The 14,315-nt window shown below is 33.2% G+C and overlaps 1 protein-coding gene across 1 annotated transcript; it reads left to right on the top strand.

The window, feature by feature from the left end:
- The first annotated feature begins 8,859 nt into the window (after positions 1–8,859).
- LOC136225102 (carboxylesterase 1-like) lies at positions 8,860–10,084 on the top strand. Its single transcript, XM_066013410.1, has one exon. It carries the CDS (start codon positions 8,952–8,954, stop codon positions 9,921–9,923), a length of 972 nt encoding a protein of 323 aa, XP_065869482.1. The 5' UTR covers positions 8,860–8,951; the 3' UTR covers positions 9,924–10,084.
- The last annotated feature ends 4,231 nt before the right edge of the window (positions 10,085–14,315 follow it).

Raw genomic sequence — 14,315 nt, 5'->3', positions numbered from 1 at the left:
AAAATCGGCCATTTTATCAATCCTTAGGTTCGTAACAATCGTTCTTCAGTATCTAATTAGTTTAAGCAAGCTCTCAATTTCCAGAATTAGTTCTTTAATCTTCAATTCCTCAACAAAGCTTCCAATTTTCAGAAACTTCAAATCCAAAATTCTCCTAGTTTAATCAATCAATTCTCAAATCGTTTTTTTGCAATCTCTTAGTTAAGTCAGTAAGATCATTACCCAATTCTCGATTCAAGCTCTCTTAGTCTAAATCAAATTTCACCATTGTTATATTCTTCAAAGCTTCAAGCATTTTTCGTGAAACCGAGATCACCGAAACCCAATTTTTGAGTAATTCTTAGTTTACACACCTATTCTAAATCATGTTTAGAAACTTTTTATTGATCTCAATCAATTAAAAAGACCGAGAAACAAGCTTTTGAGTTTTTCATCATTGAAGAATTCATCAAACAACTTTTCTGGTGAGCCGTATTCCAAATTTTATTTCGAGTTCGTTAGCCAATCATTTTATCTCAAATTAATTTTAATCTCCTTATTGACATCAATTCTCGATTTCTCAATTTTTATTTCGTAAAAACGACCCCCCTACAGCCTCTTTAATCGTCTTTAAAACACCCTCCGCGAAACAGAATCAAGCTTTTGGTTTTTTAACCATCAAACAACTATTCTGTCAGGCCCGTTTTCAATAATATATTTCGACTCCATTACTAGACGTTTTTCTGAAATTCCAGTTATAAACCCTTCATTTGCACACCAGCTTTAAATAATAGCCTTCGTTTCGCTATAATCCGACCTCTACAGCTCCCGAAATTGAGCCAGAAAGTCCCACGAAATCACTGTTTTTATTCCACAAAGTACTGCTGATTTATTAGCTTGGTGGTAAATTTCTGCTCAAGTCCCTGAACTCTCTAAATTGCTCTGAATTTTCCCAGAATTATCCGGACACCGCAACAGCCCCCGAGCCGATTTTCTAGAGTTCCAATCCTTAATTTCACACATCCCAACGACATCAAAGAGATCGGTTAATTTTATTTCATCCCGTATATATTTGTTTTTATGACTTATTTATATTTCTAGCTTGAAAGTTGTCGTTTTTAAGTTGTAATTTTTATGTTTGATGCTTATTTGTAATACAAAAATATTAAAAACTATTTACAAAATCAATAAAAATATAAAAGAAAATTAAAAAAATTATATATTTGTGTCGTTCTATTGCTTTGTTTTTTGTACTTATATTAAAAAATTATTTTTCCGACCGACCTGTCAAGTAATGTCAGGACCCAAGACTGTTGTTTTTATTTTCAGTCCTTCTAACGGTCGTCGATCGTTTTTCTTTTAGAATTGAAGTAATTTAGACGCATTTTATTTATTTTATTTATTCAATTACCATTTTACCCTTTGAGAACTAGCTTCTCTGGCACGCCCGCATTATTTTTACCATTTTTAATCCCCGCAAACGCGTATCAAGGTTGAAAATTGGGATATTTCAAAAATATCGCCAACAATTTTTGGCACACCCAGTGGGACTCGAAACAAATTTTTTTTATTAGTACCGAAAATTTTTCACCAATTTTTTTCCTATTTTTAGGCTCAAATTTCCTTCCATTACTAAATTATTTAACCAGTGCTTTTGTGTGGTATTTTATTGCTGTGATATTCTATTTTAGTGTTTTATTTCCACACATTGCTAAATATTATTTGTTGTCCAAGATGCCACCAAAGAAAAACACAGGTCGGGAATTACCCATTCCGGAGTCTGATGAAAATCAGAATAGGAGCCAAGACGAAAACATTGGCGCAAATGTACCCGAAGGTTACGTTGCCGAAACCGTGAGGCATTTAGAAGATGTTCATCGGACATCAATGCCACAACTGGACTTCAAGACATGTTTTGCGCGACAAGAGGCTCATATGCGCAACCTAGAAAGGCTTGTGGCCGAGATGGTGCAAGTTTGTAGATAACCCAATTTGGAAAACAGGATTAATAATCTCACTGATGAGATTAATAGAATCCGAGATAGGTGTGCTTAAATTTATACTAAAAATTTGAATTCTCACAATGCTTCAGATAACACGAGGGAAGGCACTCCCCAAGGCGACCCATATAGGCCACCGTCTAATCGTGAAGAAAACATGAGATTCAATGAACGAGGAGATCGAAGAACCTCGGAGCAATTTTCAATACCCCAAATGCACCTCATTTCAGGTCTAACACCGGACCAAATACCCACTTAGAGCACTATGGTGATAACAACACCCGTGGTTTGGGGGGCACGTGGAGAAATCAAGACCGTGATCATACTCGTGATAATAATAACGTGTCTCGTGTTTCAGGTGTGAGAAGCGAAATATGCAATGAGCAAAGGATAAGCAATGTATTCGAAACATTGTGCAAGAAATTTATGGACATACGGTCCGTGAAGTGTACCGCCCGGAGTTTTAGAAAGCCTATCCTAGGGAATACGACCAACATTATCCATTTCCTCACAATTTTAGGATTCCCGATTTTTCTTTATTTTTAGGTGAAAATGGACAATCCACCATCGAGCACATTGCTCGATTTTCATTCCAATGCAGTGGGATTAGCGCGGAGCAAGAATTCGATATGCTTCATTTGCGCTTATTTCCTAGATCATTAACTAGACCGGATTTTACATGGTATACGACGTTGCAACCTGAATCTGTTAGAAGCTGGGGACGCATGGAACAATTATTTCATGCTCAGTTTTATCGAACTGAGCCCGAGGTATGTGTCGCCAAACTATCTCGTATGGTTCAGCGCTAAGGTGAGTCTGTTGAAGCTTTTATTAATCGTTTCAAGAAAATGAGGCATAGATGTCGAGTTAATATTCCTGAAATAGAATTTGTTAAAATTGCTCAACGTGGCTTAGAGTTTGAAAATAGGAAGAAATTGCAAGGCATTGATTTTTATGATTATTATGAACTTGTTGCTAAAGTATCGGAATATGAAGAATTAATGCATGAGGATAATCGTAGGAAGAAAAATTATGTAGGTAGTTACCATCAGGATATAGAAACCAATGAAACACATGAGGTAGCTATAACCGAACTAACTAGAACAGGATCCCGCGTTTGTCCAATGCTAGCAAAAAGTCCAAAAGCTCCCGAAGTGGTTAAACGAAATATGAATGTACAATATACATTCGATGTTTCTAAAAATGAGGAACTTTTTTATTATTTGCTAAAGGAAGGTTTCATCACCTTACCTCATGGACATATTATTCCGTCTAGAGATGATACCCGTAGAAAAACTTATTGTAAATATCATGATAGATGGAGCCACGACATACAATCTTGCCTTGTTTTTAAGAATGCGGTGCAGGATAGAATAAACAAAGGCGTGCTTAAATTTCCTGAAAAGAAAGAGATCATGTTGATTGATGAGGATCCATTTCCAGCCGCTACAATGATAAATGCAACTTCCATCGAGATGCCACCTTCTAAGCGTAATTTCCATAGCAACACCTTGAGTCGGAGAAAAGGGCGCCCCGACCACCCAAAGACAAAAAAAATTTGGGTACCAAAGGGCACTTTGCCAACCGCCAAGGAGAAAGAAAAGCCACGGAGAAAACGAAAGCCAATAAATAAAAATAAAAGTGGCGCAAACTAAGGTCGATCACGCTTTGTTACTCCACCGGCGCAAGTTCCCTTCGAAAAATGGTTCATCAATCGACATAAAAAATTTCCACAACCTCTCTCAAAAAATGCAAAAAGAAGAATAAGAAAGAGAGAGGTAGAAAAAAGAAGGAAAAATGAAATGGAGTTGTCTAGTGTCGATTCTATCAACATTTCGAAAGAAAAAATAAAATAAAAGAAAAAAGTGGAAATTCATGTCAGAGACTTTTTGATCCAAGTTGGATGTGCTGCTACTTCTCTAATTTTACCAATAAATTTCAGAAGTGAAGATACAAAGGAGGAAAGAAACAAAGTCCAAGAAGAACGACGAAGTGGTGTTACAATAAAATCTTCATTAGAAGATCGGATGAAGCGGGTTTATTTTGACAAACCCACTCCGAAGATGACACACCATATTAAGCCATTACACATCAAAGCACACATTGATGGCAAGCCTTTATCGAGAGTTCTAGTTGATAATGGTTCAGTCGTTAACATTATGCCATTAAAGATGGTACTAGCTCTCGAGAAATCCGTAGGCGACATAATGACGTCAGAAATTTCCGTCTCAGCTTTTACTGGTGAAATTGCTAAAATCTATGGGATTTTACCTGTGCAACTTACTGTCGGTACCCAAACCACTATGGCGGCATTTTTTATGGTGAACTCTACGGTAAGTTATCAAGCTTTGCTCGGTCGAGATTGGATTCACTCTAACTCATGCATTCCGTCATCTTTGCACCAACTTTTACTACTTTGGAAAGGGGTGACGTTGAGGTGATTTGGGCAAATGAAAAACCTATTGAGACACATTCGGATATGGTGGAGTCTCGATTATACGAAGATAGCATTGGTCCAATCAAGACCGAGACTAAAGGAAAAAGCAAGTCATGCACTAATCAAGTGAAGAACATCTTCAAGACGAGCACCATTTTATCTTACCATAGGCCGATTGACAATGAACCTCTCATCGAAGAGGTTCAATGATCTCGTCACAACCGAAGGACAAAACGGTGGCATCAGCCGCTATTAAAAAAAATAAAGATGCGACAAGGTACGAGGTGCCTTTTATTTTTTGTTTTGTTCCGTTTTTGCATCATTTTACATTTTAGTTCTTTATTTTAAGCCGTTAATTAGCATCATTAATATTTTTAGTGTGCTTAGGTTTAATTTAAGCATCCATTTCAAAAAAAAGTGTAAAAAACGAAAAGACAAAAGACATAAATGAAAAGAAAAATAAAAATGAAGAAAAATAATAAAAGTCTGTCTACATGTCCCAAAAAATATGAAAAAAGAATAAAAGAGCTGTGAGAGATCGGTGTAGCCTTTTCCACCTGATCCGATGTCCACTCGCTCAGTTTTGTCTCCATCAAATACGAGACAACAACATGTGCAGCACCGATGGCATCCAAGCTCGAAGACATCGGGGGGGGGGGGGGGAAGGTTCCGTCATGTACGATATATCCATATCATCAATGGATTCTCAACTCCAAGCTCAAGAGGTTCAAGACGGATATTAGCCAATCATGATTCTTGTGAAAAAAAAAGTGACAATTCAATTTATTTCCGCCAATCAGTAGCTCAAAGAAGTTTATTAACAACGGAAGTGAAGTCGCGAATTCATAGACGGAGTTAAACCAATTTCAGCAAGCAACAGATCTATACGGATACAAATACGATTCAACTACAACATTTTTCAGGAATAAACTCAAATAAATTGCAAATCAAGATCGATTTTCATACAATTTAAATAAAATGGCAGCAACTATTTTGTTTAACTGAGCAGGATAAATTGATTGCAAATTGATCCTAGTTACGAAGGAAAATAAAGACAGACACGAGCATACTCAACATCAACAAGCATGGCGTGATTGACGAGAATTTCAGCAGCAGCAAAGCATATCAGTCAAAGACGAAGCAAGCAAAAAATCTAGATTGCAATATCAGAAAATGCAGCAGCACATTAGCATGTCTTGTAATTCAAAAAAAAATTCAACAAGTCATCCAGAAATTCCATCACATACCGTCGATTTTCATACAAAATTTACCTTGGTGATCTTTATTTTCTTTCCGAATGAACCATCAGAAATCATGTGTGAAAATGAGGAGGAAGCTGCAAAGAACATAATTTTAGCTTCAACAAAATCGGTCCTGACGGATAAAATAAAATAAAATAAAAAAAATAAAAGACTTATTTTATGTGCAAAATTTATTTTCATAACTTTTACACATAAAATAGGAGGCAATTGTTGGGGGTAATTTAATTTTTATATTTTTAGCATATGTTATAATTTTACTCTATAGTTTTTTTATTTAATTAAATTCATCTATCAACAAAATAAAAATGTGATAAAAAATAGAAAATAATATCAAAAGATTATTATAAAAAAAAAAGAAAATAGAAATAAAAAGAAAAGAAAAAGAAATAATAAAAGACCTACCCTTACCTAAACTTTTCCCTACAAACAAAAAAGAAATAATAAAAATCAGGGGCAAATTTGCACCATTTTTTCAGCAACCCGTCCAGCAACTTCGACAATGAAAACGGATCCCGAAACAGCAAGATATCGGACATTCATTATTTTTTTCAGAAAGTTCGGGATGTTGGCTTTCCGGAATGTCCAAAACAGAGCAAAACGGAGCTGTAACGAAGCCGGTAGAATTTTTCAAAATCATTAATGCACAAAAACGGGTTTGAACTTGTCTACCTATTTCAGAAACATATTTCACGGCATTACCTCCATTTTTCCAACTCCCAACTCCCAACTCGCCCATTTTCTTTCTTTAACTTATGGGAAGGTAATGGGATCGTGTATAAGAAATTTAAAGGCCACTAACATGAGATTTGTTGCTCAAAATCCTATAAATAGAGTTCAACTCTTTCATTCCAATCACCACTTAAAATCAATTAAACACAGAACAACTCAATTTTGTCTCTCAAATTATTTGCCAAAATCGGCCATTTTATCAATTCTTAGGTTCGTAGAATTCTATCTTCAGTATCTAATTAGTTTACGCAAGCTCTCAATTTCCAAAATTAGTTCTTTAATCTTCAATTCCTCGACAAAGCTTCCAATTTTCAGAAACTTCAAATCCGAAATTCTCTTAGTTTAATCAATCAATTCTCAAATCGTTTTTTGCAATCTCTTAGTTAAGTCAGTAAGATCATTACTCAATTCTCGATTCAAGCTCTCTTAATCTAAATCAAATTTCACCATTGTTATATTCTTCAAAGCTTCAATCATTTTTTCGTGAAACCGAGATCACCGAAACCCAATTTTCGAGTAATTCTTAGTTTACACATCTATTCTAAATCATGTTTAGAAACTTTTTATTGATCTCAATCAATTAAAAAGACACAGAAATAAGCTTTTGAGTTTTTCATCATTGAAGAATTCATCAAACAACTTTTCTAGTGAGCCGTTTTCCAAATTTTATTTCGAGTTCGTTAGCCAATCATTTTATCCCAAATTAATTTTAATCTCCTTATTGACATGACATCAATTCTCGATTTCTCAATTTTTATTTCGTAAAAAACGACCACCTACAGCCTCTTTAATCATCCTTAAAACACCATCCGCGAAACAGAATCAAGCTTTTGGTTTTTTAACCATCAAACAACTATTCTGTCAGGCCCGTTTTCAATAATATATTCCGACTCCATTACTCGGCGTTTTTCTGAAATTCCAGTTCTAAACTCTTCTTTTGCACACTAGCTTTAAATACTAGCCTTCGTTTCGCTATAATCCGACCTCTACAGCTCCCGAAATTAAGCCAGAAAGTCCCACGAAATCATTATTTTTGTTCCACAAAGTACTGCTGATTTATTAGCTTGGTGGTAAATTTCTGCTCAAGTCCCTGAACTCTCTAAATTGCTCTGAATTTGCCCAGAATTACCCGGACTACGCAACAGCCCCCGAGCTGATTTTCTAGAGTTCCAATCCTCAATTTCACACATCCCAACGACATCAAAGAGATCGGTTATTTTATTTCATCCCGTATATATTTGTTTTTATGACTTATTTATATTTGTAGCTTTAAAGTTGTCGTTTTTAAGTTGTAATTTTTATGGTTTATGCTTATTTGTAATACAAAAATATTAAAAAATATTTACAAAATCAATAAAAATATAAAAAAATTATATCGGTGTGTCGTTCTATTGCTTTATTTTTGGTACTTATATTAAAAAATTGTTTTTCTGACCGACCTATCAAGTAACGTCGAGGCCCAAGACCGTTGTTTTTATTGTCAGTCTTTGTAACGGTCGTTAATCGCTTTTCTTTTAGAATTCAAGTAATTTAGGCGCATTTTATCTATTTACTTTATTCAATTACCATTTTACCTTTTAAGAATTAGCTTTTCTGGCACGCCGGCATTATGTTTACCATTTTTAATCCCCGCAAACACGTATCAAAATTGAAAATTGGGATATTTGGAAAATATCACCAACAATTACATATTTACATTAATTGAAAATTTTGAATCTGGCAACTGGGTAGTTCAGCCATTTAAATATACGTGACAAATGAGAAATTAAAAACTCAAATTTCATAAGCATGGATAATAGATTGAAGGAATTGATCACTGGCCACACGATTTCTGTGGTTGTGGAGTTAACTAAAAGAAAAAAGATTTTTGTTTTGTTGACTGCTGAACCAAAATTTTATTTGATAATATAAATAAATAAATAATTTAATTCCTTTCAAATTGAGTTTCCATCCAAAAGATTATGTTTAATGTCTTACTAAGTGACCCATTTATCTATATACACTGGTTTAAAGTGATATAAATTACAATTTATTAAATAAACAAAATCAATCGATGCAGAAATGCAGAAATGGTGGTTATAGATTTTAATCAACCTATCTTCAAGTCTTATCACAACCTCATTCTTGATGATTATAATAACCTGCCAACATTGTGGTGCAATTATACCCATAATGTTGGCAGTCAAAAGCAATTTTATGGACATTTTTTTAAATTTTTCGTTTTATAATTTTATCGTTGATTAATTTAAAACATGTTCATTTTAGACATTTTAAATCTGAACAGAAACAGCTCAATATAATTTTACCAAACACTAGTAATTAAACAGCTAATAACGAACAGCTAACAGATTATTGCAACTGCAAACAGTTAACAACAACCGCAACAGTTATTAACTAACAGCTGAACCAAACAGACCACTGAGTATATTCAATAGTCAATCAAATTTTTGTGCAGTAACAGATTGAATTAAGCCTAAAGTGTATAAAGTGTGGCTTCATCAACAAACCCATAAAACAGAACTAGTTTCTTAATTTCCAATATCTATGGCAGAAAACCAAACAATTCCCATTAATTCTTCTTTTCCTGATCTCAGAAAATTGATCGTTTCAAATCCAGATGGAAGCTACACTCGTCTTCTTCAACTTCCTACTGTACCTCCAAATTCATCTTCCTCTCATGTCCTAACTAAAGACATCCAAATTAACTCTGTTAACAAAACATGGCTCAGAATTTATCTTCCTCGCCACATACTTGATTCTTCATCCAACCGCCTCCCTCTCTTAGTCTATTATCACGGCGGCGGCTTTATTTTCACCACTGCAGATTCAACCATTAACCATGACTTCTGCATCATCATGTCTCAACGGATTGATGCTGTTATAGTCTCCGTTGAGTATCGTTGTGCGCCTGAACACCGCCTTCCGGCTGCATACGACGACGCTTTTGAGGCACTGGAATTTATCAAGTCTTCTCAAGAGGATTGGTTGACTCAATTTACTGATGTATCCAGATGTTTTCTTATGGGCACTAGTGCTGGTGGAAACATTGCGTATCATACGGGGCTCCGAGTGTGTAGATCGGGTCGGGAGTTGGAGCCATTGAAGATTCAAGGATTAGTACTTCATCATCCGTACTTTGGCGGGTTGGAAAGAACTGGGTCGGAGCTGAAAATGGGTAACGAGTGTAGTTTTCCGCTAGATGGGAATGATTTTTTGTGGGAATTTTCTTTGCCGGTCGGGTCGGATAGGGATCATGAGTACTGTAATCCGATGGGTTCAAGTACAAACTCGTGCCAATTTATTCGGGAAGCGGGTTTGCGGATACTTGTGTTGGGTTGTTATGGGGATCCATTGATTGATCGACATATGGAATTTGCTAAAATGTTGGAAGATAAGGGTGTGATGACTGTAGCCCATTTTAGTGAAGGTTGTCATGGTGCGGAATTGATGGATTCGTCCAAAGCTGAGTTACTATTTCTTATTTTGAAAGACTTTTTTTTTTCCGGAATGCAATGAGAGCCTTCAGCTGTTGCGGTTGCTGTTAGCTGTTTGCAGTTGCAATAAGTTGTTAGCTGTTGATGTTAGCTGTTTAATTACTAGTGTTTGGTAAAATTATATTGAACTGTTGTTGTTCGGATTTAAAATGTCTAAAATAAACATGTTTTAAATTAATCAACGATGAAATTATAAAAGGACAAATGTGAAAAAATGCTCATTACGTTTACATAATTTTACTCTTAACATCTAAAATGATGCAATTGTTAGGGGTAATATTGTTTTTGTTTGTCAATATTAGGGGTATAATTGCACAATTTTAGACGTTAAAGGTAAAATTGCTCCTGACTATAAATATTAGGGGTATTTTTGCACCTTATCCTATTATAAAATAAAAAAATGGTACACAAATTAATAAAAACAATCTATATATAAAATAAAAAATTGATTGAACGCAATAAAACCTTGTTCTTCCGGTAATTATATTGTAGAAATATAAATAATGTTAAAGAATAAGCATATTTTGTGGAAATAAGAAGGATAATTTTGTCAATAACAAATAACTATAAACAGTTGTTTATGAAAAGCTCCAAATAGGAGTTTTTCATGAAATGCTCCAAAACGCTGCAGTTTCTAGAGAAAATGTTAAACGTTGCGGTTATATAAACCTAACCAAACGCTATATTTCATGCGGGTTCTTCTAAAAAGCTGAAACAAACACTCTCGAAATATGGGAAAAATTCTACTATAATTTCTATCTATTAATCTTAATAATTAAAAAATATGGTAAATTTCAAATAAAACTCCTGTGGTTTCACTAATTTTTAGATAAATGATTGTGATTTACTTTTCTTCAAAGTAAGGACTGAGGTTTTCAATTTTAGCATAATAAGGTAATTTTTCGATTGATACTACTAAAATCACTCTTGACAATTTCAAAAATGACATTTTAAAAACTATGAATATTCTAATCAACTTTAATTCTTCAACTTTTTTACTTTAAGATTATTTAGATAATGTTTGGTAAAGAGAGAGAAAGTTAATATTTAGAGAGAGAAAGTTCTAAAAAAGATGATTTTCGAAAATCGAAAATGTAGTTACATAGCAAATATGACATTGAGCAACTTTAATTCTAGAAAATTTTCATTTTCAGATCGTTAAAGATGGTTTTAATAGTATTAATCTAAAAAGTCATTGTTTTATTAAAAGTGTGAAACATCAATCCTCGTTTTGAAAAAAAGTAAATCACAGTCTTTTATCTGAAAATTAGTGAAACCACAAGGGTTTTATTTGAAATTTATCCAAAAAATATGATAATGTGTAATTTTTTCCTACCAATTAAAAATATCAAATCATGAATAAATGTATTTTACTAATTAAAATCAGATTGAGTGATTAAAAATATCAAGTTGATTAGTGATTTTAAACTTGGTCCTAATATATGTAGCAAATTTAACTCTCAAACCAAATTATCACAAAAACTATCAAAAAAACATAAAATTGAAACAAGTTTTCTATTCATTTTGAAGATATTCTAAACTTTAAAATTTAGGATGAATTTACAAATGTTCTATTAAATAAAAGTAAATTTTGGATAGAATCGCCAATTCAACTCTCAATTTATAGGTTAATTACATCCATTAAGATTGAAGTTTTAAAAAGTTATTAAACTTTATTTTATTTTAATAAAATCATTCCACTTTTATTTTTATTTCACCAATTTCTAACATAAAAAATATCTGAATTATAACATGACAATTATATTAAAAATTTTAGGTATGATATGATAGTTAGATTATATAAAAAAAATATTTATTATTTACTTAATGAATTGCTTGAAACTGTTGCGTGACATTAAAAAAATATTTTTTAGGGGTCATGTGGTAATTATATGGTTGTCATGTTATAATTAGCAGAATCAGTGGCGGAACCAAAGGGGGCTAGTCGGAGCTGGAGCCCCGATTAACCGCCGAAGTTTGGTTGGAAAAAAATCGAAACCCCCCTCTATCTCATCTGGCGGCTATCTGCAATTAGATTAAAATATTAAGGTGTTATAAGTTGAAGAAGAGTTGTAGTATTTTCTTTTATTTTATTTGTTTTAAACATGGAAATGATGCAGTTTATAAGATTGAAACTCACTGTTTCACTTACCAAAGTATAAATGTAACACCCCTTTTTAAAAACCGTCAATTTCGAGACCAATAGTAAATTTCATTTAATATACTAATAAAACTCAAAAACGCAGTTCCATTACCTTTATAATTGCACTCGAATAAGTTCAAATAAATAAAACCAAACGTTTAAAATTGACCAAAAGTGTAGACAAACTATACTATTAATAATATAAACCTAATAATGACGACTTTACATACTGGTCGATCCATACGAGCATCGCTAGTCTTTTATACCTGAAAAGTGGTGGTGGCAAGGGCTGAGCTGCCGACTCAATAAGATAGGTAATTAAATACACAGTTCAACCACACGCGCATACAATTCAGTTTACATGCATTTAATAATCATTAGTTATCAAGCAAAGCATTCAATAGATAATTAAAGGGTAAATTCTAAAAAAAACCCCTGTGATTTTATGTTATTCCAAAAAAAACCCCTGTGATTTCATGTTATTCCAAAAAAAAACCCTTGTGGTTTGTTAATACAAAAAAAAGGACTGTGGTTTGCGCCGTTACCCGAAAAACGGAAAATGGCTTAACACCGTTAAAGTGCTGACGTGGCACAAGGGTAAGGTTGGAAATTCGAATTTTTTTTTATTTTTTTATCTTCTTCTTCTTCTTCTTCTTCTTCTTCTTCTTCTTCCTTCTTTTTTTTTCTTTTTTTTAAGTTTCCGGAAATCTGGAAATTTTCCAGAAATCTGAAAATTTTCCAGATTTCTGAAAAATTTCAGAGTGTCCGAAATTAAAAAAAAAAGAATAGAGGAAAAAAAAAGAAAAAGGAAGAAGAAAGAAGGAAGAAGAAGGAGGAAGAAGAAGAAGGAAGAAGAAGAGAGAAGAAGAAGAAGAAGAAGAAGGAAGAAGAAGGAAGAAGAAGAAGAAGGAAGAAGAAGAAGAAGAAGGAGAGAGAGGGAAAAAAAATTCGAATATCCAACCTTACCCCTGTGCCACGTCAGCACTTTAACGGTGTTAAGCCATTTTCCGTTTTTCGGGTAACGGCGCAAACCACAATCCTTTTTTTTGTATTAACAAACCACAAGGGTTTTTTTGGAATAACATGAAACCACATGGTGTTTTTTTAGAATTTATCCATAATTAAATTATTATTAATTTATTCAAAGGCCCTGCTTACTCTAGTCTAGTAATACCCAATGGTTGCTTGGCCAATAAAATCATATTTCGGGATACCCTGTCGTAACAAATACCCAGTATCCCATCTCATATCTCTAGGTACCCTATCGTAACAAATACCCGGTACCTTAACACCATGTCGTAACAAATACCCGGTGTTTATATTTCACGTGATCACAATATTCATTTTTCTCATTTCAATCGCAACCATTGAATATACTATCCTAGATAAGCTCTTATTCTTATAATTTTCCAGTCTTTCAGTTTATCCAAAGTTTATCAACGATTTCCATTCTATCCCCAAAAAGTCTCGATCTAAAATCCATTCATGTCCTCACAACTACCAATATCAAAATTCAATTCATTCACGTCACCGTAGTCATTATAAATATATCAAGTATACATGTCAAGCATATAAATCAATCCATAATAAATTATTACACCAAGTCAAATATAGCGCCAAAACAAACAGGAACACATACTATATATTTAATTAACCACTTATACATGTCAACACAAAGATGGAACCAATAAACAATTTATCTCAACCAATCAACATGGCAACAAATATATAATGAAAGGTACTGTATATTTAATTAACTACTCACCTCGAATATCCAAAGCAACTTTAATTTCCCAACAAACTCTTCTAGCCTATCATCTATTTAACTCCGATATCTAAAATAATTTAATGACATTAATATAACAATTATGCATTCAAAACAATTATTAGGATTATATTATATAAATAATGATTGTCTTTATATATATATAAAGTTTTCTTTCCAGAAAACTTGTTTCAAATTCATTTCATATATATTTATATTTATACCATGAATAGATTAAAACAAACATAATCATGGCACTATAAAAATTGGAAAGTGAAAACTCACCACTTTCTATGGTTCTATATTTAACCATTTAATCAATTAAAGAATTAAAGATGGTTTGCTTAACATTTATTAAAAGTAATAAACAAAATAATAAAAATGGAAAATCATCGCACCTGTAAAAAATTGGGATGAATGCTGGCCGTCGAGAGGAAGAAAACAACTGAGAGCCTCTTTTTTTTCGTGTGTATATATATATATATATATATATATGAGAGGGCTCT

This window comes from Euphorbia lathyris, chromosome 1, assembly GCF_963576675.1.
Source record: "Euphorbia lathyris chromosome 1, ddEupLath1.1, whole genome shotgun sequence".
Lineage (NCBI taxonomy): Eukaryota > Viridiplantae > Streptophyta > Magnoliopsida > Malpighiales > Euphorbiaceae > Euphorbia > Euphorbia lathyris.
Note: the sequence above shows the minus strand (reverse complement) of the source record. Positions and strands in the feature narration are given on the sequence as shown.

Bases quoted from the DNA above. Each gene is read 5' to 3' on its own strand.
- LOC136225102 (XM_066013410.1), top strand. From the start codon at position 8,952: ATGGCAGAAAACCAAACAATTCCCATTAATTCTTCTTTTCCTGATCTC.